General features: G+C 51.5%; 8 protein-coding genes across 8 annotated transcripts; 2 read left to right on the forward strand and 6 right to left on the reverse strand.

Moving 5' to 3' along the window:
* Positions 1-807: 807 nt before the first annotated feature.
* On the reverse strand, positions 808-2,079 carry BO72DRAFT_285835 (INSIG family protein). The gene is made up of 2 exons (XM_040940332.1): positions 1,270-2,079; positions 808-1,205 (listed from the first exon to the last, which is right to left on the reverse strand). Exons 1-2 carry the CDS (start codon positions 1,960-1,962, stop codon positions 834-836), a joined length of 1,065 nt encoding a protein of 354 aa, XP_040804681.1. The 5' UTR covers positions 1,963-2,079; the 3' UTR covers positions 808-833.
* Positions 2,080-3,728: 1,649 nt separating this feature from the next.
* Positions 3,729-7,067, reverse strand: BO72DRAFT_445241 (putative INO80 chromatin remodeling complex (Ies1)). Its single transcript, XM_040943985.1, has 5 exons — positions 6,247-7,067; positions 5,645-6,184; positions 5,536-5,589; positions 5,419-5,463; positions 3,729-5,358 (listed from the first exon to the last, which is right to left on the reverse strand). The coding sequence occupies exons 1-5, from the start codon at positions 6,668-6,670 to the stop codon at positions 4,013-4,015; spliced, it is 2,409 nt and encodes an 802-aa protein (XP_040804682.1). The 5' UTR covers positions 6,671-7,067; the 3' UTR covers positions 3,729-4,012.
* Positions 7,068-8,552: 1,485 nt separating this feature from the next.
* BO72DRAFT_445242 (DEAD/DEAH box helicase) lies at positions 8,553-10,865 on the reverse strand. The gene is made up of 2 exons (XM_040943986.1): positions 10,763-10,865; positions 8,553-10,599 (listed from the first exon to the last, which is right to left on the reverse strand). The coding sequence occupies exons 1-2, from the start codon at positions 10,849-10,851 to the stop codon at positions 8,793-8,795; spliced, it is 1,896 nt and encodes a 631-aa protein (XP_040804683.1). The 5' UTR covers positions 10,852-10,865; the 3' UTR covers positions 8,553-8,792.
* A 2,789-nt stretch (positions 10,866-13,654) lies between these two features.
* Positions 13,655-15,024, reverse strand: BO72DRAFT_422733 (peptidylprolyl isomerase; the record flags this gene model as incomplete). The annotated part of the gene is made up of 6 exons (XM_040942822.1): positions 13,655-14,212; positions 14,270-14,414; positions 14,488-14,591; positions 14,656-14,672; positions 14,742-14,819; positions 14,917-15,024. 6 exons carry the CDS (start codon positions 15,022-15,024, stop codon positions 14,026-14,028), a joined length of 639 nt encoding a protein of 212 aa, XP_040804684.1. The 3' UTR covers positions 13,655-14,025.
* Positions 15,025-15,504: 480 nt separating this feature from the next.
* Positions 15,505-16,370, forward strand: BO72DRAFT_445244 (mitochondrial 37S ribosomal protein uS13m). Its single transcript, XM_040943987.1, has 4 exons — positions 15,505-15,553; positions 15,610-15,654; positions 15,707-15,973; positions 16,111-16,370. Exons 1-4 carry the CDS (start codon positions 15,551-15,553, stop codon positions 16,156-16,158), a joined length of 363 nt encoding a protein of 120 aa, XP_040804685.1. The 5' UTR covers positions 15,505-15,550; the 3' UTR covers positions 16,159-16,370.
* Positions 16,371-16,411: 41 nt separating this feature from the next.
* On the reverse strand, positions 16,412-18,109 carry BO72DRAFT_483783 (WD repeat WDR12/YTM1 family ribosome biogenesis protein). Its single transcript, XM_040947826.1, has 2 exons — positions 17,925-18,109; positions 16,412-17,859 (listed from the first exon to the last, which is right to left on the reverse strand). The coding sequence occupies exons 1-2, from the start codon at positions 18,046-18,048 to the stop codon at positions 16,523-16,525; spliced, it is 1,461 nt and encodes a 486-aa protein (XP_040804686.1). The 5' UTR covers positions 18,049-18,109; the 3' UTR covers positions 16,412-16,522.
* Positions 18,110-18,253: 144 nt separating this feature from the next.
* On the reverse strand, positions 18,254-21,342 carry BO72DRAFT_483784 (uncharacterized protein). The gene is made up of 4 exons (XM_040947827.1): positions 20,860-21,342; positions 20,283-20,775; positions 19,203-20,217; positions 18,254-19,150 (listed from the first exon to the last, which is right to left on the reverse strand). The coding sequence occupies exons 1-4, from the start codon at positions 21,019-21,021 to the stop codon at positions 18,325-18,327; spliced, it is 2,496 nt and encodes an 831-aa protein (XP_040804687.1). The 5' UTR covers positions 21,022-21,342; the 3' UTR covers positions 18,254-18,324.
* A 767-nt stretch (positions 21,343-22,109) lies between these two features.
* On the forward strand, positions 22,110-25,424 carry BO72DRAFT_370555 (putative zinc metalloprotease; the record flags this gene model as incomplete). Its single annotated transcript, XM_040940970.1, has 3 exons — positions 22,110-23,001; positions 23,054-25,125; positions 25,197-25,424. 3 exons carry the CDS (start codon positions 22,110-22,112, stop codon positions 25,422-25,424), a joined length of 3,192 nt encoding a protein of 1,063 aa, XP_040804688.1.
* Between the last annotated feature and the right edge of the window lie 238 nt (positions 25,425-25,662).

Genomic DNA, 25,662 nt, shown 5'->3' on the forward strand with positions numbered 1-25,662 from the left:
ACTAACTCAGTGCTGTAACTAGTAGTTAACTAAGTGGAAAGCATCTGATAGATCATCACACCTCTGTGCCACTGTGGGTAACTGTGGTGCCCCCCCCGGGCCGGACACTGGCCTTGCCTTTTCAGGTGTGCGCAAAGTAAGGCTCATACTGTAACTAACTAGTACTTAGCTCAATTATGCTAGGTGCATAAGAGTAGCTTACTCATTACAGCTTGCATCGGCAAAGAAGTTCGCCTATCGATCACATGATCTATGCACAGACCACCCACACACCCTACAAAATCCGCGCTTCGTCGCGGCTTCCTCCTTTTCCTTTTTCTTTTTTTTCTTCACATGAACAACGCATTAAAATAACATTCTTAAAAAAAGCGTTCCTACGAGGATATACTTGTATAACCTATGAAGTACGGAAATCGTCAAACAGAATGGAGACAAACTGCTCTATAGCAGAGTGTCGATCTTGGGTGCAGTGCCTGCTTGAACTCCATAGTAGGGATTGCAATGATTGATTCTACAATCCTTTTCGCGCCTCTTGATGATGAGTCGCGTCGTAACACCCAAAAGAAAAGGAAAACAAAAGAAAAAAAGCCAACCCGTAGACATTTCTCACTTCTGCTGGTACGGTCTGGCAGACCTGATGCTGGTGGTAACTTGTCATTTCTATCTAATAGCAGACCATCATGTCCGGACGGGGCATAATGAGGAAATGCATATTGAGAAGGGCAAAAGCCGAGGGCATGAAAATGAGACAAGAGGGGTGTGTATACAAAGGTATTACTAGTGGTGTTCGAATATCGTAAAGAAGAAGAAGCAATGTCTCCTCATCAAGACGCTCACTTCTTGAGCGACTGTTTGCCGGAGTTGCCAATGGCCAATTGCCGGCCAATGTTTCCGAAGCAAACGCAGGCGCAAAACAGAACACTGGCAATCCATGTCCGCACAGCAATGCTCTCCTGTGTCATCCCAATGTCCAAACCGAAGTCCCGCCCCGTGACGTTGGCCAACAGGTGGGTGGGGCTAGAGGGCTCCAGAGAGGATGGCACCAGATCGGGGTTGACGCCCAACACAACGCCCATTCCAGCCAAACCAACCACAGTCGACAAGACGAACCCTGTCCGAGTGCGGTCGATGAGATACCATAAGACAGGGTTCACCAGTGCGAGGGTTACCGAAGCTTGGGTCGTAGATTCCCAGGGTAGTCGACGCTGAGGATCACAAGTAAAGTTAGAGATTCGACGCTTAATGCAAGCCTGAGATGGCACGACTTACCATAGCAAATGCGATTCCGACAAAGGCCCCGACGCTGCGGACCGCCGCCACCCACGACAGTGTGCGTTCGGCAGTTTCCTCGTCACTCGCCGAAGAAGCAGCTCGCTTGCCGTCATTGATCAAGTCATCCGAGAACTGGTCAAACCAGGGGAGCACGTTGCCCAGAATGACCCCCGCCACGCCCCAGAATGCCAGATATTGCCATGATCCGTAGTAATGGACGTTCTCCAGCTTCACCGGAGTGATCCAATGATTCTCGTGCAGGTGGATCGTAATGATCCCGTACACCACGCCGAAGCCAAGCAGGAAGGCGCTCTTCAGCGCCTGGGGGAGAATGACCCCGCGAAAGAGTCCCTGGCTGAGGCGTGACCGCGTCCGCTGCAGCTTCCCCGGTGCTGGCCCTTGGATGACTGGCCGAATACCAGCATTCAGAGCTTCGGGGGTATGAGCTTCCGTGCCCCAAGGCGAAGAATCGTCGCGAGTGCCTTCAAATGCGGTCGGAGAATAAATCCCGACAAGAGTTGGCGATGTCAGATTCATGATCGATACGTTGCGGCTAACGTTCGTCGAACCGCCTTCGCGCGGGTTCAACAGGTCCGGATTGGCTGGCTCAGCCGGGGAGGAGGGCTCTTCGGGGGTGAGGTCGAACGCGCGCCGCGGACGCGGGCGAAGGATCGTGGGCTCATCAGACATGGCAGGCGAAAACGTTGGTGAAGTATCTCGAGTTTAATGAGAGCTGAGAGATGCAATGAATGGCAATCCGCACAATAGAGCAAAGCAAGCAATAGCAGGGGGTTCCTTTTCTCGTTGAATGCGAAAAGTTGTGGACGGAGCTCTAAGAAAGTCAGGCTGGCGCTCCAGTGGCTTTTAAAAGTCAGTCCGAGTAAGTAGAAGTCTGGACAGGCCGAATTGCGCTCTGGGGTATATATGACGATCGTGTCAGCCAACGTTGTGTGCTTCGGGGTGGGGGTTGTGGAAGACGAGCGGCAGAGGATCGGAGAGGAGAAAAGAGAGGGCCAGAGCGTGCTAAATGCTGCAAACACACAGACGGTGGCCAGATATGGAGGGGATGGAAGGAATGCGAGAGGAGGAGGAGAAGACAGAGAGGAGATTGAACCACAAACCGATTGGGTCACTGAAGACTAACTTCAGCAGCTAGTTTCAACGCCTGGGTGGAGCAGAAGCACAGTACGAGGCTACTCGAGTGTGACCGTGGGTGACCGTGGGTGACCGTGGGTGATGGGTGAGCGATGGGTGTGGGCTGGTGGTGGAAATAGGGTGCAGGATCTGCAATGGATCGGCAGAACGAAAGGCAAGAGAGAAGAGAATAGTGTGTCCGGGGGTATAAGTATATTATTCTTCTAAAAATATTTCAAACAAGAACCGCAACAATTGAAAGAATTGCGGATTAGTTTTAAGAAAGGGAAGAATAAATACTAGGTAAAGTGAGACTCAATACTCACGGCGAACGAAGTAAATAAAATAAATAGGTTTGGTAGGAGGGAGGAGGAGGAGGAGGAGGTAGGAAGCAAGAAGTAGGAGTAAGTAACTTAGCCCTGAGTAGGAGGTAAGGTACCGTCCCTGTTAACTTACAAGTTACCACTCACTCACTGTTATTCAGTCGGGAAGCAAACAAGCAAAAACTCACTTCACCCGAACTCAGGAATGTTGGGGCTCGGGGGGAAGTGGAAGGGAAAGAAAGACTCAAGGAGGAAAATCCACCGAATCCACCAAAACCCACCCAAATCCACCGCCCCGACAGAGGGGAAGGAAGCCCACCCGCAATAATCACATGCAAATTGACTGACTGACTGTCTTACTCATGCCTACTCCCATCCTAACTAACTAACTAACTAATCATGAAGGAGGGAATCTTCCCAACAACATTTCAGAACCCGAGTTCTCACCAGTACCTAACTAACTCCCCAATTCTTTCCAATGCAAGTGCAATGCAAATTGCAGAACCAACAGATATTGGTCCTCAGTAACCATCTTACTATCTTACTATCAGACACACAGGATAGCATCCTAGGTAGGATACACAACATATTAACCGGGCATGTGATGACGACGGCGTGTTCTTTGAAAACTGTCAGGCACAGAACCCCAACCTAGGGTCTTTGCCTCCTTGCGTCCCCGCCTACGGTCCCCGTAACATGTGTCAACGTGCTCGTCCCGATGTCGTCAGGGTGCAGGTGTTGCTGAACTAGCCCCATGCAACAACCCCCCAAATCCGAGAGCCATTCCGACTTTCGACGGTACAAATTCCGCCAGGGGGAAAGAGGGAAGAGAATTGAAGGTTGACCCCACCTCTTTCCCCGCAGTATACCTGCACCCTCGTCCCTCCCCGTCACGCTACATCCGGGGCAACTCCGATAAGAGCACAGCAGAGAGCGAGCGCATGCTTTTCAAGAATGCTCCCTGATCTATATCATACAAGAAGCTTCAACCTATCCCGAAGGGGGGGTATGTAGCATTGATGACAGGGAAACTAGAAGGACAATACATGTGGAATTGAAGTAGAAACATAGTTAACCTGTTGGGGGATAATCGTACACTGGAAAACAAGACACAAGGGAGAAAAAGCGAAAAGAGGGACTCGGGCTTGATGAAGCAGGTAAAGAGCAAGGGTCGAATATGCACTAGAGAACCTTCAATCGCAACAAATGCACACCCGAAGTGATTTGATGGAGGCCAGGCGCTTGGAAAGCTCAAAGCCCCAACAAAATCCGTAGGAAAATGATCAGAGATCAGTCATAGTCTCGTCTTTATCATCCGCTAGAACTGTGTCGCCCTCCGCGCCGGCCACCGAAGAGGTCTCGCTGGCAGCATACCCATTGCCACCTTCGAGCGTGGAAGAGTTCTCGTCCGCGTCCACCTCCGCTTCTCCTTCATCGAGATCTTCGTCATCAACTTCTTCGTCGTCATTGTCATCGGATGAGAGACCTTCCGCATCCTCATCTGCATCGCCTGCCTCCATAAAACTATCCTCATAGCCTGGTTCTGTCGGTCGAGACGTGCGAGCCGCTGGTGTCGGAGCGCCGTCATCATCTCCGCTCCCCTCGCCGAGAAGTTCACGGTCAATGTCGTCTAGTCCTTCCTCACCTTCATCGTCATCGCCCAGGTGGGTCGAGCCAGGCATTGGGGAGAGTTCATGGTCACGACCAGGTGCCTCCAGACCATCCTTGGCCGCGTTCGGGGTAGACGCCACTGCGTCTTCGGCATCGCGCTGGGATCGATTGCGGTTAGCTTTTGACCGTGAGGAGCTTGCAGCGCCTGGCTCCTTGGCGGATGGGGTACTGGCAGCCGCATTGGCGAGTTTGCGCTTGGCATTGCGAGCAGCACGAGCGCGACTACGAGCGGATGATGGGATGCGCCCAGCAAGATCACCCGAACTGTCCATAGCGAGCCTCATCTCCCTCGCTTTCTGGCGCTCCTCGCGTTCGGCCTTGCGATCACGCCTAGGACCATTGGCATCGTCATAATCCCATCGATCCAAGCGTCTGGCGGCCTTGCGGATCACAGACAAGAAGTAACTAGCACTTTCACCAAAGTCTTCTTCCTCGTCGGGCTTCGGCACCAGTCCACCCTTGCCCCAGGCCTTCTCCTCCTCATCTGTGTCATAGCCTTCCGGGAGATTCGAAAGACGACGACCATAGCGGACAATAGGTATCTCGCTTTCTCGCTTCGCACGCAAAACGCGGTACGCTTCGCTCTTGCGCTTAGCTAGAATGTATTCAATCCGCTGTCGACGGTTCTGCTCGACAGCCAATTGGTGTTGAGTGAGAGGTCGCGGCCGACGGGCGGAGGTGGGCTGGGTGGTTTCTGTAACAAATCGATTCAAGATCGGGTGGCCCGAGCCTGGAGGAGCTGGAGAAGCAGCGTCAGGTGTGTTATCCATCTTGGTTCTTAAGATGAGACGCTGCTGACCAAGAGAACGGTTGAGAGAAGACTCTCTTTTGGGCCTCTTGGACCGGGAGCGCGCAGACTGTCCGGGAGTCTGATAGTCGTCCTCATCATCTAGTGGATGGCGCTTGGTGGATGGATGCAGAGGGGTGGACATGGCGGACAAGCGACCGTCACCGCGACCTAAATAGCGTGGAAGATTAGTGGGGTGAGAAAAAGAAATCGATGGATTGAAGTGCTCACCAGACAGATCTCCTGATGCTTCGTCGTCGAGGAGATCAGGCAGGCCTGGCATGTAGGTTAGTGAAACGGCGTTCAGAAAGAGTTCAGAAAGAAGGAAATCAGGAGCGTGCTGGATACCTTTCTTAGAGCGCTTAGGCACTCTGGGTAGTGGCTCATCGTCTTCCAGGATGCCTGTAGACCGGTGTTAGTATTCTTGTGTTAACCAAGGCAGGATATTCACACTCACGTTTACGTTCCAAGCGCTTGGCTTCACCGTAGTCGAGTTCGGACTGGGTATCCACATTCTCCTCGTTTGCCTGTTCTTCGGTAAGACTCTCAAACTGAGGAACCTTGATAGGCAAACCTCCGGTGCCTTCACCGTCCAGACCGGGACCGAAGGGATTGTCCAGCGCTGCCTGTGCGGAGAAATCACTTTCCAGATACCACCACATCAACCACAGAAAAGCTTTGGCTCTGCTCCGACTACTGAGTGTACCCCTCATGACCAGGTCAAAGAAATCACGGGGAGGGAAAAAGTGCATTTCCGACACCTTGGGGGCATATTGGGCCAGGACAAAGATCAGATTGACGGGGTTTGTGCGGGGTTTTGCCTGACGCTTGATTCTGTCCAGCGTGTTGGGCTGGTCAACATCTTCAGATGCGCCTTTGAGAATCGACTTGAGACGAGGAGCATCTTGCAACTGCTTGTAGGCATTAGGGTCCTGTGTCGCTTGCAGAGAAGGAATGGAGTGATAGGTCCGCAACTGAGCACGCATCTCGGGGAAGACTAGGAGACATGTCAGCATCATTGTCCATGTAGAGCGCACGAGAGTAGAAGACAGGACTTACAATTGAGTGTGGTGTTCATGCGTCCAAAATTGACCAGCAGACAAACCATTGCCATGCTGATGGCCGCCTTCTTGTCACTCTGCAATTTATCCTTCAGGATCTTACTCGTCTTGCTGCTTCTCGCCATAGCATCGATGTAGATGTCGGCAAAGTCCAGACCTTTCACCCCATCAGGCCAGCGAGTGAAGACCGGGGTTGTATCCTCGAAGACAAGCTTGAGAAACTGATACTGGATGTCCTTGCGCCATAGAGGAATTCCATCCTCCTTCTTTAGGTGCCGGATTTTGTTTCCCGAATAGACCGAGCCGATCGTACCATTCGCCTGTCGCCTAATGCCGACTGTCATGTTATGGGTTTGCTGTTCGTCGGGGGCCTCGGACTGCGCCAACGACTCGTCCGCGACGCTGCTCTCGACCTCCGCCATCTTCGAATCGGGAAGTGACAGGACCGGTCAAGCTATGTCCGTGGAGTGGGTAATGAGTTTTCGTGATTGATCGTTGTGGCTTTGGTTTCCTGTGTTACCACGGTGGACAGCAGATGGTGCAAAAGCAAGGAGTCGAGAGTAATGGGTTGGATGGGACGACCGATCGATAAGTAATGGACGCGGACGTTCAAGGAAGGACTCGATGAAGGACTTATAACTTTCAAAGCAGCCGAAAGGATTGTTAGAGAAAGGGAGGTGGCCAGATGAAAATGCGCAGATTAAGAAGGAAGGGTGACTGGCGACAGTGATAAGAGGAATTGAGAGGAAGTGAGTAAGTTGACAAAAGAGAAAAGGAAGCTGGGTGAGGATGGCGTGGGAACGTGATCCGCGATGGTGATCTTCTTAATTGATTGGGGGCTCATTAACTCCCCCGGCCGGGAAGTTACAAGACGCGGGTCTGACTAATGATTCACTCTAACTACTAGGTAACTATTCACTCACATACTCAAAATAAAATCATTATCACTGGTTACCAGCAGCAGGTAACAATACCATAGAACAATATCGGGATAATGAGTCTATTCAGTGTTCTATCGATTGTTCGATATGTAGTGGTGAGAAGACCCTGCCCCATCCCGGCTCCTTACTATTTATATGGTCAGACATGCATGCTACGACGGTGATCCCCATTATTCATCTTTCCGATGTTAACTAAGTTCCAGATATTGTAGGTGTATCCTGAATTCTAGATCAAAGATCAGAAGAAGTCTTCGGCTGGAGAATATTCTACCGAGAGTGTTATGTTACCAGCCGATTCACATGGACTCTGAAAATAGCCATAACACCCCACAGTTCCTCATTGACTCGATATAAGATCACTACGACATGGGCTTAGAAGAGAACCCAAGGCACATGAATATGACTCAAACTTTTTTTTTGTTCAGGCAAGGAGTAAATAGCTAGTAGCTTTCTGTGTATGAGACACATCAACAAGAGAGTTGGCCTCGAATTGCTACCGACCTGAGAAACCATGAACACCCCACAAAGTAGCGCCGTCTAAAGCAGCGTATCCTCCACGGATCCGAGATATGAAAACAGAAACAAGGAGATCCCATCCAGTGTCAGCCTCCACGGACCCCGGTGCAGAGAATCATCTGGTGCACACAGTAGCTCAAGCCAACGCCATACACAATGCAAAAAGCAGATCAGAGAGAAACCACCTCTATCGGCTCCATCTGTCTGTGATACCAGTAAACCACCATTCCCAGATATGCAATAACCGAGGCACCAGTGCCCGCGGAAAGAAAAACGAGGGACAGGCTTCCGAGAGAAAGCTCTGGCTCAAATCCATGGCACAAGACCAGTTGCGCAACCCGGGACAGACCATTCCAGACTGAAGGAAATCACCCAGCCAGGAAGAGAAACAGAGGTAGATAGCAAGTCACAGTGATGGAAGGAAAGAAATGGCATGTGGAAATCCGCCATGAGATACCGAAACTGAAAAAAATCTATGTTGCGAGACACGGTCGATGCAGTTGATTAGCACCAAGCAGGGAACAACTCATAAAAGCACTTTTCAGAGCACGAAAAGCCGGCACACCCGCTCGGCACGCGTCTTTTCAAGCAGATCTCCACAGGGCCGCCCGAGAACAAAAAGGGTATCTTGATGGAAGCGGTCACAGGAGAAACACAAACGCATTCTATGACATCCATGCCCGACCCAAATGCTCTCGATTAAGAAGAAGGTCATAACCAGGAGCAGCGAGAGGAGGAGATCGGACCGCATCGAAAACCCATGTCTAAAAACAAGGAAAATAACAAAATGCTCTGCGGTAGATAAAATGGATAAATGAAAACACCGGGACATCAAACGAGAAAAAAGACATCAGACAGTCACATGTAAGAGAGAGAGAAGAGAAAAGAAAAAGTCTAGAGGGAAGTCGTGGCAGTCATGACAAAGCCGGCCCGAGAAGAAGAGAGAGAGAGAGAGTGGGAGGGAGGAAGAGAGTAGAAGGTGGGCCCGGGGTTCGTTCTGATCATGTCCGTTATTTGGGACAGACAAAGAAGAGATGAAAGGAGCCAATCAGACCCGACAGCCTCGTCAAAAATCACAACTTCGAATTTACCACCAGGACGAAGGTCCGGTAGGGCCCGAAGGGTTTCCGTAGCTACCACCGCCGCCACCACCGCCGCTGTAGCCGCCGTAGCCACCACCGCCGCCGCCGCCGTAGGAGGGGGGACCGCCGAAGCTGCCACCACCGCCGTAGCCACCGCCAGGGGCACCGTAGCTGCCACCGCTACCACCGAAAGAGCCGCCGCCGCCCATACCGCCACCGCCGCCCATGCGACGCATGTCACGGGTAGCGTTGGCACCGCGGCCGCGACCGCCACGACCGCCACGGCCACCGTATCCGCTGCCCTCACGAGCAATGCTCTCAAGGAAGGAGGGAACCTCCTGGTGAGCTTCCTTGAGAAGATCAATCAAGTCACGGACGACACCACGGTTACCACGGTTGAAGAAAGCAGTAGCGATACCAGTGTTACCAGCACGACCAGTACGACCGATACGGTGGACATAGTCGTCAATGTCGGTAGGCAGATCGTAGTTGATAACGTGGGTAACGTTGGGAATATCAAGACCACGAGCAGCAACGGCAGTGGCAACCAGGATGGGGCAACGGCCGGAGCGGAACATCTCCAGGGCACGCTCACGCTCACGCTGAGTGCGGTCACCGTGGATAGCAGTGGCGGGGAAGCGCTGGTTGAGCAGGAAGTCGGACAAAGAATCGGCCATACGCTTGGTCTCAACGAAGATCAGAGTGAGACCGCTGGTGCCGTGGGTGTGGAGGATATCGAGCAGGACGGAGCGCTTGTCGTGGTCCTCAACATATTCGACCTTCTGGGTGATGTTCTCGGAGGTAGAACCAACACGACCAACGGACAAGAAGACGTAGTCCTTCAAGAAGTCACGGGCCAGCATCTGGATGTCACGGGGGAAAGTGGCAGAAAACATCAGAGTCTGACGATCGTTGACGTGAGGCATATCCTCGCCCTCAACGATACGGCGGATCTGGGGCTCGAAACCCATGTCCAGCATGCGATCAGCCTCGTCAAGAATGAGGTACTTGATGTTGACAAGGGAGATACGACCACGCTCAATCAGATCGACCAGACGACCGGGGGTGGCCACGAGAAGATCACACCCACGCTCGATCTGACGGAGCTGAGAACCAATATCGGCACCACCGTAGACAACGCAAGGGCGGACCCAAGAGCGGTAGGCGAACTTGCGGGCTTCATCGAAGATCTGGGAGACAAGCTCACGGGTAGGAGCCAGAATGAGGGAGGTGGGGTAAGCCTTACGCTGACGGCCATAGCTGAACTGACCGGAGGCCTGGGCGGGAGCCGCAGAGGGACCGTGCTGGAAAGCCTGAGACAGGATGGGGAAGAGGAAACCACCAGTCTTTCCGGAACCAGTCTGAGCGCAGGCCATCAAGTCGCGGCCGTTCATGACGATGGGGATAGAGTACTTCTGGACGGGAGTAGGGGTCTGGTAGTAGGCCAGCTTGATGTTGGCAATCAGGTGGTCATCCAAAGGAGGGTTCGTGAAGGTGTTGACGGGCTCGGGGACGTCGTGGCCGGAGGCCTCGACGGGGATGTCATCGTAGTTGGCGAAGTTGATACCCGTGTTCTGCTTGGTGGGATCGTTGGGAACACCGAACAGTTCACGTTCCAAGCGGGGGTTGGCAGGGCCGGGGATGTGCTTGCCGTCGCGCCACTGGCCATCTCCGGAGCCGCGGGCAGAGCCACCGGAGCTACCGCCATAGGAGCCTCCGTGTCCTGGGTTTCCGTAAGCATCTGGGTTAAAGGGCCGGCGTTGACCGTCTTGGGATGTCCAGTTAGGGTTACCATTGGAGGGACCGCGAGGGCTGAAGTCAGGAGCGTTAGCGTTAGCCCAGTTTCCACCACGAGGGCCTCCTCTGTCATGTCAAAAGCATACCAAGTCAGCGGCTGTGGACAGTTCTGAGGAGGCAACCTATTTCGTGCCACCGAGAACGAGTGGAATTATGGGAGGTGGGAGATATCACATACCTGTTACCCCAGGAGTTGTTGGCAGCGGGACCGGGAGGAGGAGCGGCGGCAGCAGCAGCAGCAGGAGCAGGAGCAGGAGCGCCGTCCATGTTCGCACCCATCGGGCGTCCACGAAGGTGAGGAGGGATGTAGGCAGCGCGACCCGTGTTGGCGGGAGCAGCGGGCGCATGCTGAGATTCGTTAAGGGAAAGGTTTCCCATCTTCAGACCGTCGGCCATATTTGCGGTGTTTCACTGGCTGAATGAGACAGATGAATTCGTAAGTGGATTGTTTTGCAGTTGTGGCGCAATTGTAGCCGGGGGGTGTGTAAGACGTACAAGAGGAAAATTCTCAATGCTTTTTGTTTCGCGAAGATATCAAAGTGATGCAGCGATTACAGGTTGCTGTCCAGAATCGCGTCCGATGTAGGATTCCTTTTCTTTTCTGTATAGGAACAGGACGAAAGGAATGAGGACGTCAGATAAAAAATTCCGTGTCTCTGTTGAGTGGCAATACACAAGAGACCGAATAAGACAGCAAGTGACACAGTGTCAAAAGACGAAAGAAAGGAGTAAAGAGAGACCTTAGAGGGAGAATTTGATAAAGTGCAAAACAAGGCGATCTCCCAGATCTAAACCTCTATTACGGTGTAGCAAAAAAAAAGAAGAAGGAAAAAAGGTGGAAGAGAGGTGGTAGGAGAGTTGGTGAGGATACGGTGTGGAGATATGTTAGGAGGGGGGGGAGGAGTAAGAAGAGAGGAGAGGAGAGGAGAGGGAAAAAATTGAAACCAGATTTGGATTTTAGCAGCGGAGGGAGAGAGAGGGGGGGTGGGATGTGGGTGGTATTTTTTGGTTTGAAGTAGTAGTTAAAGAAGGAAGAAGAAGAGAGTTTTTTTTTTGTGGGAAGAGATTTGAAAAGAGGCAAAGAAAGGATGACTACGAATTCATTGATTAAAAATCATCATATGTTAACTGCTTGACTACTTCTTTTCACATTTGCTGCATGTAACTACTGGACAATTATCAGGTGTGTGTGTGTGTAGGTAAACAGCCACCTTCGACCATTCTTCCTCTCTTGTCACTTTTTTGTGCCTACCAAGTAAGAATCTTCAAGGCTGTTCAGCGGTTAGCATCGAACGGGTTGGCTTGCTTATTGGGGGAACCGACTGGACCCAGAAGGGGGAAAAAGGTTTAACGTGTAAATTTTAACGAAGCGAAGGGAGGAGAGGTGACCAGCAATACAGCCATGTAAGTAAAAAAAAAATAAGAAAAGGAAGAAAAGGAAGAAGAAAAAAAAAAAAGAAAAATTCGTACCAGACGCCAGCCAAACACGGACACGGTGGCGGCGGGAGGGTTCCAACTTGTTTTGGCTGTGCTGCCGATAAGTGAGTTAGCCTCCGGGCTGGACCCCAGTCCAAACGAATGCACTGCGTTAGTAGTAGTTTGCGCTGGTGTTGGCTGCTTGTCTATCTCTTTCATCAAGATGTTATGTTGACTTGATTACAGTACATACGAGTATTAAGTAGATCTCGTAAGAACATCAACAATCCAAATGATTTTCTATCCTATGGGTTTCTCTGAGTCCTTTCTACTCAGTAAGTCAAATGCACCAAAGGATAACTGACTATCTTGCAATACATACATCATCCTAGACCGATCATGACTGAGCCAATCTGGAGGGGGCGAAAAAAAATCTTGGGGCGGCGGCGAAGCCTTAATGATGACGCCTCAGGCAGAGAAGCTAAAAGATGTTCCAGCGTTACGGGTACGGAGGATTACCGCGAGCAGCTGAGAATAATCTCCCGTGACGTATCTGCTTAGTCGTCATAGCCAAGCCGCCTCCTTGCCGCCGCTTCATCACTCAACACATGTATACCGTACCTATACTTACCCACAGTAAACGCGTGTATACAATGTATCTTTACAAGAATGGTTGAGAAAGTACTCGAAAATGGCTTGCTTCTAGCTCACGCTTTACACTTACATCTTGGAAGTACTGTATCTCCACAGTGTGGTGTATGTCTTTCATCCGTTTGTCCCTTGCCTTCGACAACGTGATGGCAACATCGTCACGCTCACCTAGCAGTTTAGTCAATTCAAAAAAAAAAGGCGGAAATATCCAATCATCTATTCACACTTCTCAGAGCGAGTCTATATAGTGGTTCGGCTGCCAGGATCCTGCCATCATCGTGCATAAGGGTATAAGGCCGACAACTCCTGGTCGGAAATATCGAAGTACATAGTACGGTGTCCAAGGCAAAATGTGACAGTGGCGATGCTATTAATAAATAGACTGGGGATCAAACGTACTTGTGGCCAAATCCTTGGATGAAAACTGTGGTGGCATGGTCACCGCTCCAATCGAAATCTTCAGCTCGTGTGCGCTTGTCTCTCGTACAGCGACAAAAACCACATTCTGCGCTCCAGAGGCAAGTGAAAAGGCGCGGCTATCGCTTGAATCATGCCCAGAGCTAGTACCATACCTTGACGGAGGCTCATGGCATGATCCTGGGCCGCATGACGTGGTACGGAGATTATACAGCGAACCTTTCCACGTCGCTGCAGTGCTGCATTCAAAGCAATGGACTCTGCTGGCCAGAATGGGAATGCATTGTAATACTTGGGGGGTCCGCCAACAGTATCAAAGGTTCGACCCATCGAGGACGGGTCAAGATAAAGCAAGGGCCTCCCTCAATTGTCCGAGTGCCTGGTCTAAACTTGAATGGTCTTGAAATTCTGACCGACTTCTTCGTGATAACTTGGTAAGACTTGTTGGCAGTCTATACTTGCAGGGCTGAGACGTGTTACGTATCAGTTAGTTATAAGAGGACCGGTGAGTACGCACGGCCGAATGGGCGTGTGCATCAAGGGTTACAAGCTACTAGATAGCGGGATCTATAAATTATCGAACACAGAGGGATGGAATCATGGTTGCACTAGTTTTTTGAATGATTATAGTAAGCTATGGAGTACGAATCCGTTGCTGCATGGCGGAGCGTCCGTCATCGATCTTAAACAACACTTCTCTCAGCCTTCTCTCGCTGTCCTGGGGTGCTGCGCTTGATCAAGATCAGCAGCAGGCCAACGACAAGAGCGAGGGCCGCGATTTTCGGGTAAATATAAGGGTAGCTGTCAGAAGTGATGAGGGAGGCAACCGCAGGAGCCACAGGAGTTGCCGAAGGTTGTGACGGGATCTCCGAGATCATTTCTTCTTTACACAGCAGATATCAGCACATCGCAGACTTTACTCTTCTAGAAGCAAGCGCAGACCGCAGGAAGGCCAGTCTACAACTCCTCGTGGCTGCTACCTTTCTCTTCGGCCTTCTCCTCCACCGGCAGCTCGCCGCTCTTCACGATCTTGACCGTCTCCACGGGCTTGTCGCCGCGGCCCTTGGGCACGTTCTCAATCTGTGCGACAAATTCGTAACCTTCGAGCACCTCGCCGAAGACAACGTGACGGCCGTCGAGCCAACTGTTTCGAGGGAAATCAGCAAGCGGCTACGTTGTTATGGGGAAGGATGAAACTCACGGAGTGGGGACAGTGGTGATGAAGAACTGAGATCCGTTGGTGTCCTTGCCGGCGTTGGCCATGCTCAAAAGACCCTTGCGAGTGTGCCTAAGCTTGAAGTTCTCATCCTCGAACTTCTCGCCATAGATGGACTTGCCTCCGGTACCTAATTGTTTTTGTCCACAATCAGCATTGAACTCATCGCACGCAATCAAGAACGACAGGACATGACCACTGACCATCACCGCGAGTGAAATCACCACCCTGAATCATGAAGTCCTTGATGACACGGTGGAAAGTAGAACCCTCATAACCGAAGCCCTTCTCACCGGTAGCAAGAGCCCTGGAAGTAAGTAACGTCAGTGGTGATCAGGAACCTAGCTGGAGCAAGGCCCAGAGTATCATACCGGAAGTTCTCAGCGGTCTAGGTTGGGGAATTGAGTTAGCATTGAGTCCGGCAACAAACAGAGCTGCGTGGTGAATATCCACATACCTTGGGAACAGTCTTGCCATACAGACCAAGGACAACTCTGCCCAAGGGCTTATCGCCATGCTCGATATCGAAGTAAACCTGCATTAGACATCAATCAGCACCCATTGTCCCGGAACATGGAATAATCCAGCATCCTTGAGGGCAAGCGCTCAAGCTCATAGCTCGCATCTCATACCTTACTGGTAATCTTCGGGCCCCGAGGCTTGGCCTCTTCGGCGTGTACGAGGGCGAACCCGACCGCCAGGACCAAGAAGAAGGACAGGAAAAGGTTTCTGAAGTTCATGGTTACTGAAGAATGACTTCAAAAAACTGAACCTCGAATGCAATTGTCTGGGGGTAAGATGAAGGAAGGCACAGTCGCAGACAATTGAGGAGAGAAGCAATTGGACCGCATCGAGGCCAGCTTGCATTACTTTCCTGGCCTACTGCGGAGGTGCCAAGCCCATCATTCCTGATCCAGTAAGATGCATGATATCCAAGGTTCCGAAAGCGCAGTGCTAGTGGTGGTACTAGGTAAGAATGTGTAATTTGCGGTTCGCCGACAGGGTATAGTACTGGTATCCATACATTCTGCCCAGCAATAGGGATGGATGGATAACGTTATCATCCGGCCAAGCGTCACAGCATCTTGAAACTTACCGTCATTTGCCCCGGAGAAACTTTGTTACTGGCGGATTTTCTCCCGTGCTCAATCATCGCGGCGGGCAGTTGAGAGAGAGCCCCGGCAGCGCAAGCAACGAGATCGAGCTCCCATCGCAAGTTCTTTTTTTTTTCTTCTTCTAAAGCCAAAGGCTTTTGTACTAGACAAGATGGTAAAGAAAACGTGTCTGCCAATTGAGCTCCGCACCCCGCTAACACTCTCCATCAGGTCTTCATCCTAGGCGTCAACTTCCCCGAGCGGAACCTCGTCAAGGCAAGCAAACGTGCATTAATCGAGTCAACCTTCCCCTCTGACCGCAATCCAGAAATCCCTCGAGTCATTCTTCGGCATCGGTAACCACACCTCCTCGCGCCTCCTCGCCCGCTTCCACATCCATCCAGCATGCAAGGTCGGCGAACTGGGCAACAAGCAGGTCCTTGATATCACGGCCGCCCTGTCCGACATGAAGATCGAGAACGACCTCCGCAGACAAGTCATCGACAATATCAAACGATTGAAGGAAACCGGTACCTACCGCGGTCGTCGTCATGCGCTGGGGTTGCCCGTTCGGGGACAGAACACACGAAACCAGGTGGGTGGATTCCTTTCCGTCACTAATACCCTGCCTTTTCATGGGAAGGGTGTATTTTGCGGGCTTCGACTCTGCTTCCAGGAGAGCATGCCTGTCACCGTTGGAACTATCCGCTAATATGGGGGACCCTACAACAGATCAAGAACGCTGTCAAATTCAACCGTATCGAGAGACGACTTGGTTGAGGCGATGGGTTTCTATTTCGATTGGCGAGTCTTGCGCTTGGCTCTTTTATCATGAGGGCATGGGTTGGCGTTATCGTTTTTTTTCTCCCTTTCTTTCTTGCTGTACTCTGTAACCTGTATATTTTTCACTAGAACCACCCCGGACCCATCCTCAATATTCGATGGCATGTATCACATGTAGACAAATAAAATGTCTGATTACGAACTGCGGATCTAAGCATTGTTTTCCGAAGAAGCAATTAATGGTGTATTGCTAAAAGATATGCCAACTCATACAAGTGGACTCCTCCGATAGAAGCCAAATACCGAACTTTTTCATCCTACAAATGAAAGAACGCCAGAACCATATGTGCAACACTTTGCTTCACGCGGAAGACAGAACACCCTCTCCCCGATTGATCTGGATCCTCTTATCCTCACCGGCGCTGACAATGCCAACAGAACGATCCCAACACACGCCAAAGACCTTGACCCCTTCGCCACCCACGCGCTTGGCGTCGGCTTTGCCCGCTTCCTCAAGGCTCTTCCGTGTGATCGAGTAGACGCTTTCTCCAACAACACCATCCTTGTCTGTCTTGGTGGCACGGATATCCCAGATGCGGCACGTACCATCGTGGCTACCACTGATGAGGCCGTAGCTGCTGTGGGGATCGCGAGACAAGGAGACCACAGCGTTCGTGTGGCCGCGGAGGGTCATGGCAGAGATAGTTGTCGCCGAGACACGGGGGTCAATGAGAGTGATGTGGCGGGCGGAAGTTCCTGTTGCCAGGAGGTGGTGCTCGGGGAGATGCTCGAGGGAGAGAAGCGAGTGGGACGTTGACCGAGTGTCGACAAGTGCCGCAGTGACCAGATCCCACGTGCGGAGAGTATGATCCCATGAAGTTGAGTAACCGACGGTTGAGTCTTTGGCATCGAAGATGGCGGCCGATACTGGAGCGGTATGGGAGGAGAGCAGAGCCAAGGGTCCGCGCTGAGCAGTGCTGATGGAGGAGTTCAACTTTCTTCTCTTGGAGTTTCTAGAGGCGGCAGAGGGCAGTAGATTCTCCGGGGCGGCCGGGGCGTCTGATTTCTTAGCGGACCAGAAACCAACAGCGTGGTCGGAGGAGGCGGTTAAAATGCGGTTCGAAGGCGCATGCACGGCCAACGAGTTGATGCCGGACTTGTGACCGTACAACTCAAGCTGAGGAGCGATCTTCCCAGAGAACCCGTCTTCGCTCTCAGCGTACTTCCACAGACGCACAGTGCGATCCAGACCGGCCGAGACGATCGAGTTGGGAGACAAGAATTTGGCTGCCTTGATGGATGCGCTGTGTCCACCGTCTACAGCAGACGGAGAGGTCGCAACTATCTGAGAAGACATATTCCACACCCGAAGCAAGCCATCGTAGCTAGCGGAGAGGATTCTTTCTTGGCCTGGAGAGATCGATGACGATGCCCAAGAGGCAGCAGATGATGTCGCAGAAAGCACGTCCACGGCGCTAACCCAATCGTCATGCTCAAAAGAGGCGATGTGAAGTGGAGGAATCAACGCTCTGATATACTCGATCTCCAGAGTCGTTTCAGCGGAAATGCCATTGGCGGTCAAATATTCATCGATGGAAGTGCGGAGGAATGCTCCGTTGATCAGGAACTCGAAAGGTACCGGCTTGTCGTTCGCCAGCAGGTTGTTGACTAGCGTCGAGAGTGCATATCTGCGCAGACCTACGAATCATAAAAATATCAGCATTGTGAGGCTGGCGCATCAATGACTTAGCTGGTAATCTCACCAGTAGGAACCAAGATAGGGCCGGTATTCTCAGGAAGCGCAATGTCTTCCTGTTTGCTGACAAGCTGCACACGCACCTGTCTCTGCGCACTCGCAGCAGACGAAGAATCCTGAGTCCCGTTCATATTTGAGACTGATTTACCAGAAAAGATAGGGTATATTATGGGACTGTGGTCAAAGGCGCACTTCGTCGCCGTTGAGAAAACTCCGCCGAGAAAGAAGAAAAAGTACGGCGGGCGATGCGGCCAGATGTGCAAAGCGCGGAGATCCCCCGCGACCGCCTTCATGCTGATAACAAGCAATATACTCAGTAGACCTACACAAACAAAGACCAAATCGAAGAGTATTTTTATTTCCCTCGTACACGGTCTCATATATACACAGATCTTCCCTGATCCAACTTATCTCCATTGACTCCTAGATTCCCGTCGGATTTCCGCAAGCGCTTTCCGCCGATACTCGGATTCGGCGAACAGCGCCTCGATCAGGTCAATGACTTCTTCGGGCGAGAACTCCAGGCGTAGTTCTCCTTCAACCCAGAGAAATCTTATATCGGCCAGCGAGCTCTCGAGAATATTGATGAGATATTGGAATTTGAGCCAAGTTGGCACATAGACCGCCGTCATGGGTACACGCTCAGTGTTGTCTTTTGCTTCGGGCATGAACAGCTCTTCCAACTTCGAAACTTGGTTGCAGAAAGATACAAGTCGTTGCGACTGGGGCTCTGAGATGTCACCCAAGTCTTCGATCTCGATGATCATCTTGCTGATCACGGTCGAGACCAAGGATCCGATTGACTGAAGAAGGGCTGAGTGCGATAAAATCGGCTGCCATTCTGCATAGACACTCCGAATTCTGTCAACGGTGGCAGCGACCGCATTCTCACATTCGCTCAGATACGGTTGCTCAGAGCACTGGCTGAATCCTTGGGCGCCGTCGAGAAGATCGGTCACAATGGTGCGCTGGGTTTGCATCTCTTTGCTATATGCGAGTTTGCCAAATTTCTCCATCGCATCAATGTCGGCTTGCAATCGTGTAAGCTGGTGCGCCTCCATGATGGTACGTATTTCGCCAGCAAGATACTGAGTATCATTGTAAAGATACATTTGCCCAGCATTCAATTTATGATCATAGAAGGATGAGGCAGTGGCCTTGAACATGGCGAGGATCAAGGTTGGGAGTGCAAGCAGCCCCGTTCCAGAAGATACCACGCGTGAATGTGAATGTCTGAAATGTATTAGCATGGAAATCAACTGCCTTGATGCATATAGAAACTCACTCAGGCTGAGTTATAGCTTGGGAATCAATGATCTGTTGTTTTATGATATCCACGATGGAATGAGGTATATCCGTGATAGTGTATCTTTCGGTCAGAGTAACCTCCCTCGAAGAAGTAGGCTGCCTTGCACTTTTGCCGTTGGCGTGCTGACTGACTTGCGACTTTCCGGGCTGTGGTTGATCGACGGTCTGGTCATCATCATCGTCATCTCCCCAGCCCCAAGCGTCACCGGCATCGTCTTCAGCTGGAGCGCCTACTTGAGACTTCGAGTTTTGTTCCTCGGTGTCATCGTCATCGAGCCCCCATGCACTCACGTCCTCTTCGTCGTCTTGAGCTTTAGAAACCTTGCCTTCACTTTCACCTGCATTGTCATCATCCCAGCTGGCATCCCAATCATCGGCTGGAGCGTTCTCCAATAGCGTGTCATCTTGCTCAGATACTACCTCTACTTCAACCTTTTCCACCTGCTTTGTGGTGCCTTGGCTCGCAGCGAGGACTTTACGAACTTGGTCCAGAGAGTTAACCCTCCGCTTGGCAAGCCAGAGTCGAGAAGCTTGGTTCACCCAAGAAGTAAGTTCTTCATAGCCATGCCAGCCCAGGTCCTCCACAGACTTTGTGAATTTAAGGACACAATCCAGGGTATGCTCGAAGTCTTGAAGCCCTCCCAGCTCGATGGGGATGGAGGGTGACAGCCACAATTTAATCATCTTCGAGGACAATGAGGGAATCAGCGAGTCCGAGAATGAGTCGACAACGGAGGTTGGTACAGCCTGTCGCAAGAAACCAAGAAGGTTGCTTATGTGTCCGAGGACTTCAGGGACTGAGGTTTTCGATGCTTGCGACTCCACCTGAACTGAGGATTCAGAAATCAGAATCCCGCGGCTTTGACCATCAACGCCTCGCATCAAGGTTGGGTCTAGTAATGCAATCATTATGTCTTTTGCAAACTTGTCACGCGCAGTGACGAATATCTCCATTCTGTTTAGGGCTGCGATCGTTCCTTCTAGGCGGTCACCTGCGATTTGAATTAGAATAAATCAAATGAATCAGTTAGCAATCAGGTTTATCAGGGGTTATTACCGTCTTTTTGAACTGTTAACTTCCCTTCCCGTCTTTCAATCTTCAGCTGCTCATTCCATTGAGAAAGAATGACATCAACGACCTGCTTTCGCAGACCGGCGACATTCTCCAACAAGACGTGCAAGACGTTGGTGTTCGCAAAGTGATCATTTTGTCTCATTGCAAGCTCAGCTGCCTCTAGCGTGTCGATCACGGCCATGATCCGACCCTCTCCCAGTGCTGACCGACCATCTTCCAGCTGCCGGCAGAGCCCCTGCACCTCCTCCAGAGCACTGGTCACCGCCTGATTGAAAGCAATTTCAGTCTCAATCAATCCGACCTTCGCAGCGGCATCCTCCACCTTCAGCTGTAGAGGAGTGGTATTCTCATGTTGCTGCACGATCTCTCGGGCAGTGACCCTGGAGCGCTCGATGTCTGCATGAAGTTGTTTCGCTTGGGAGATCCATCCGTCCGCATCAAAATTGTTCTCGCGACTGAGAGAGTTTATTTCGGCCTGTCAAGCAATTGGGATGGGCATTAGCAGGACTCAGATAAGCTGGATCTGATGCGGGGCTCGCGTCTCGAATCATCAACTCACCTCAACTTGTTCTCTAGCTTTGGAGATCAGTTCCAAATCCTTAGACAGTGCAGAGACAGGAAACTCGGCCGCAATGATCTTTTCTGAGGAAGGATAAGTGCCGTCAGTCACGAAAGTAAGGACCGATTGACAGATCCCCTCCTCTGAAATCTTGCCGGGCATCTTGTACCGTGTCCTTCGCGGGCCAACAAGCTAGGGGAAACCGTCACAGAGATGGCGCAAATTAGGAAGCGGTTGCTTTATTATGCTGATCCGACTGATACCAGCCTTGTATCTCAGACGGAAATCCCTGGAGCGAGCAACAAGGAAATAGTTGAAGTACTCCGTATAGCACTTGCAACAGGAATAGGAACTATTGAATCGATCAACAACAACCACCACCACCACCACTACCATGTGACCTCACCGCTCACCGCCCTGACTGCGATAGACGGAGATGGAGCAATGCGATCAGCTTGAACTACTCCCCACCCGACTGATTCATGCAGCCTTCGTTTCACTGCGCTCTTCATTCGTGGGTCTTGGTCCTCGGGCTTACGATTTCGCAGTGTTTTTCAGGAGGTGTGTTGTCGTCACGTCATAGGCCAATAGCCATTACCAACTCCAGTGGCATGGTTGATCTCCGAGGTCTACGACAGACTGTATCAGATATCGGGACCCAAAACTCCACTCCGAACCGTCGCAGTCCAGTTTGAGTTCAACCTTTTCTCAGCAGCCATCAGTGCTCACGACACTTTTCTCTGAAAATCCCTTTAAAGAGACACTGCTATCAAGCAGAGCCCACCGTGTCGCCACTGTTTCTCTCACGGAGCCTGATTCGGGCAACCTCTTCTCTATTCATGTAAGTTCATGTCGCTACCCTTCGCTTGATTTTGAGACAAGAAAAAGAAAAAAAGAGCCCAAAACATGCCCCTCCGCCACTGCCGTTATCATCAGACCTGTTGGTACGGTTCGCAACCCGAGATACCATGGTCATTGTCAGCCGCTGTTACTGTTATGCAAATATCTTCAATCACAAATTACCGCATGATTAGCATTTTCCCGCGCGAAGAAAAGACGTGCATCCATCTTTCCAATCACAATGTTTTAACCCCGGAGCATTGCTAGCTTCTATTATACTATCTTAAAACCCCCCGTTGGGCGTAATATTACAGAGGGGGTCAATTATGGCGTGCTGACAGTTCACTAGTTCCTCGATACGGGGAGTGACCACAACTTATCCCCGCAGGTTCGCAGGGTCGGCTTTCAACATGTCACCAAGCCATAAGGGTCACTTCAAGCTCCTCCAGAGGTTCAAGCCGGACTACTCGCCCAGCGAGTTTGTTCAGTATGAGTCAACGAGGACTGGCATGAGGGTCGTGGTCATCGACCAGAAGGGTCCTAAGGTCACAGGATATTTTGTCCTAGCTACTGAGATCCACGATGACTCAGGAGCTCCCCACACGTTGGAGCACTTGTGCTTCATGGGGTCGCGGAATTACAGATATAAAGGATTCCTAGACAAACTCGCAACACGAGTGTACTCTAGCACTAATGCATGGACTGCCACTGACCACACGGCTTACACGCTGGACACAGCGGGCTGGGAGGGTTTCGCTCAGATCTTACCCGTGTACCTAGAGCATGTGATCGCCCCGACCTTGACTGATGAAGGGTGCTATACTGAGGTCCACCATATCGATGGGGCTGGAAACGATGCAGGCGTGGTCTACTCAGAGATGCAAGGAGTACAAAACAACTCCGCCGAATTGATCGACTTGACTGCCCGTCGGTTGACTTACCCGGAAGGTGTAGGTTTCCGTTATGAGACTGGTGGTATGATGGAGCAGCTTCGTGTTCTCACTGCGGAGCGTATCCGAGCATTCCATCGTGAGATGTATCAACCAAAGAACCTGTGTCTGATCATCACGGGTGAGGTAGATCATGAGAACATGCTGAGTGTTTTGGACAAGTTTGAAGATACCATTCTAGATGTCATCCCTAGCCCAGATGCGCCGTTCACCCGCCCTTGGGTGGATTCTAAGCAGGCACCTCCGTTGGAGAAGTCCACCGTACAGAGGGTTGAATTTCCGGAAGAAGACGAGTCTTTTGGAGAGATTGAGATCAGGTTTCTTGGTCCTGATTGCATAGACCCCGTTAACAGTAAGTCAAGGCTCATTCTGCAGTGTAAAGACCGAATACTTACGATCGATAGCTGGGGCTGTCAACGTTGCCCTGTTGTATCTGGCTGGATCGTCTGCTTCGCTGCTAGACAACATTTTGGTGGAGAAGGAGCAGCTCGCCAGCGCAGTCTATTATGCCACCGAGGACCACCCCAGTATCGAAATCCGTTTCACTTTGACTAGTGTTGAAACGAAGAAGATTGCTAGGGTGGAGCAGCGTTTCTTCGAGGTTCTCAAGGATGCAATGGAGAAAGAACTTGATATGAAATATCTTAGGGAATGCATCGACCGACAACGGCGGACTTGGAAGTTTTCGACAGAGACGTCAGCTTCCTCCTTCGCTGAGTATGTGATCTCTGACTTCCTCTTTGGAAAACGGGACGGGTCCACCATGCTCGATGTCGCGAGCCTGAAGGAGTACGACGTGCTGGAGAAGTGGAGCGAGGAAGATTGGCGCAGCTTCATCAAGAGATGGATTTCTGACGCCAATCACGTCACAATCTTGGGTGTTCCATCCTTGAAGATGTCTGACACTCTCAAAAAGGAGGAAGAAGCCCGGGTTGCGGAGCAGAAGAAACGGCTGGGTGAGGATGGTTTGAAGAAGCTCGCAGACAAGCTTGAAAAAGCCAAGGCCGAGAACGACAAAGAGATCCCTAAAGAAATGTTGGAGAGGTTCCAGATTCCTGGCGTCGAATCTATCCATTTCGTCGAAACGACAACTGCGCGGTCGGGCACTGCTCTGAAACTGGGTCGTCCCGAAAACAAGCCTCAGAGCCTAGTGGATGCTGATGGCTCAGACCTGCCTTTGTTCATACACTTTGAGCACATCCCAAGCAGCTTCGTTCAACTCTCTCTCCTTATCTCCGCCGCAGCCGTTCCAGTGCAACTTCGCCCTCTACTATCTGTGTACACGGAAGCGTTCTTCAACCTGCCGATCCAGCGTGATGGCAAGACCATCGACTTTGAACAGGTCGTTGTTGAATTGGAAAGAGATACGGTTGGTTACTCTATGGAAGGCGCCCGAAGCCTGGGAACTTCCGAAATGCTGCGGATCTCCTTCCAGGTGGAGCTGGAGAAGTACAGCACCGCAATCGCATGGCTTCAGGAGCTTTCTTGGAACTCGATTTTCGACGTTGAGAGACTGCGCGCTATTACTAAACGCCTTCTCTCTGACGTCCCAGACTCCAAGCGAAGCGGCGACGACATGCTGGCGGCAGTGCATGTCATGGTTCACTACGCGCCCGAATCTATCGTGCGTGCCCGCAGCACTTTGGTCAAGGCCCGCTATCTGAAGCGGATCAAGAAGCAATTGGCTGACGAGCCGGAAACCGTCGTTGCACGCATGGAGGAGATTCGCCAAGCTCTCTTCCGGTTCGAGAACATGCGGGTTGTGGTTATTGCAGATCTCGAAAAATTGCAGAACCCGGTCTCGGCTTGGAAGCCGTATGCTGAACGGCTGGGAGCGGTTGCCCCCCTTCGACCCATCACAGCCAGACGTCCCTTGCTCAGTGAGGCTGGTCAGCACCTCGGCGGCAAGTCGTATGTGGTGCCTATGCCGACCATCGATTCCTCCTTTGCCTACGCCACTGCGCGAGGCTTGGACACCTACGACGACCCGAACCTGCCTGCCCTGCTGGTCGCGATTGCGTACATGAACGCCGTCGAAGGTCCTCTCTGGGTTGCCGTCCGTGGCAAGGGTCTGGCCTACGGCACGAATTTCGCCTACAACATCGACACCGGATTCGTCAACTTCGATGTGTACCGGTCGCCCAACGCCCACAAGGCCTTCGACTCCAGCAAGCAGATTGTCGAAGACCACCTTTCTGGTGCCATTGCGTTCGATCCCTTGATGATGGAGGGTGCGATCAGCAGCATCGTGGTGAGCTTCGCCAACGAACAGGCCACCATTGCCAACGCCGCTTCAGACAGCTTCATTCGCCAGGTGGTCCGTCGCCTGCCCAGTGACTACAAGGAGAACATGCTCAAGCAGGTGCGCGCCATTACCGTTGAGGAGGTCAAGGGTGCTCTGAGAAAGATCATCCTGCCCTTGTTCAACCCTACGACGGCCAACATCGTCATCACGTGCGCTACTGTAATGGAGGAAGTATGTCAACCCCAATCCCGCACCCCCCTTCAAAACTCTTGGGATGACTCCTGACTGACTCATCGATCCAGACAATCAAAGAAGGCCTACAAGCCTCCGGCTTCACACCCAAGGTACAGGCCCTCAAGGAGTTCGAGGACGACTACGGACTCAAGACCGGTGATGACAACGATGACGAGGAGGAGGGAGAGGACGACGAGGATTCCGACGATGATGATGATGACGACTCGGAATCCGGCTCCGAAGACGAGAGCTCCGATGAGGAAGAATCCGGCTACGAGGATGACGATGAAGAGTGATCTTTCTCGTCTTGGTAGGAGCCTTATGAAACCGAATGAACCGCACGGTATACTACAGTACTACAGTACCTGAACGTCTAGACGATACGCGGCAATAAACCAGAAGCTAGAAAGCAGTCTTGTCAAGCCATGAAACGAGCATGATTATCTCTTTTTAAAGAAATACATACAGATATATTTGTAAATAACTTTCTTCAAAATTAGAGGGCTGAACAGGCTATCCCCACGCTGGAGACCC

This window comes from Aspergillus fijiensis, assembly GCF_003184825.1.
Source record: "Aspergillus fijiensis CBS 313.89 unplaced genomic scaffold BO72scaffold_8, whole genome shotgun sequence".
Lineage (NCBI taxonomy): Eukaryota > Fungi > Ascomycota > Eurotiomycetes > Eurotiales > Aspergillaceae > Aspergillus > Aspergillus fijiensis.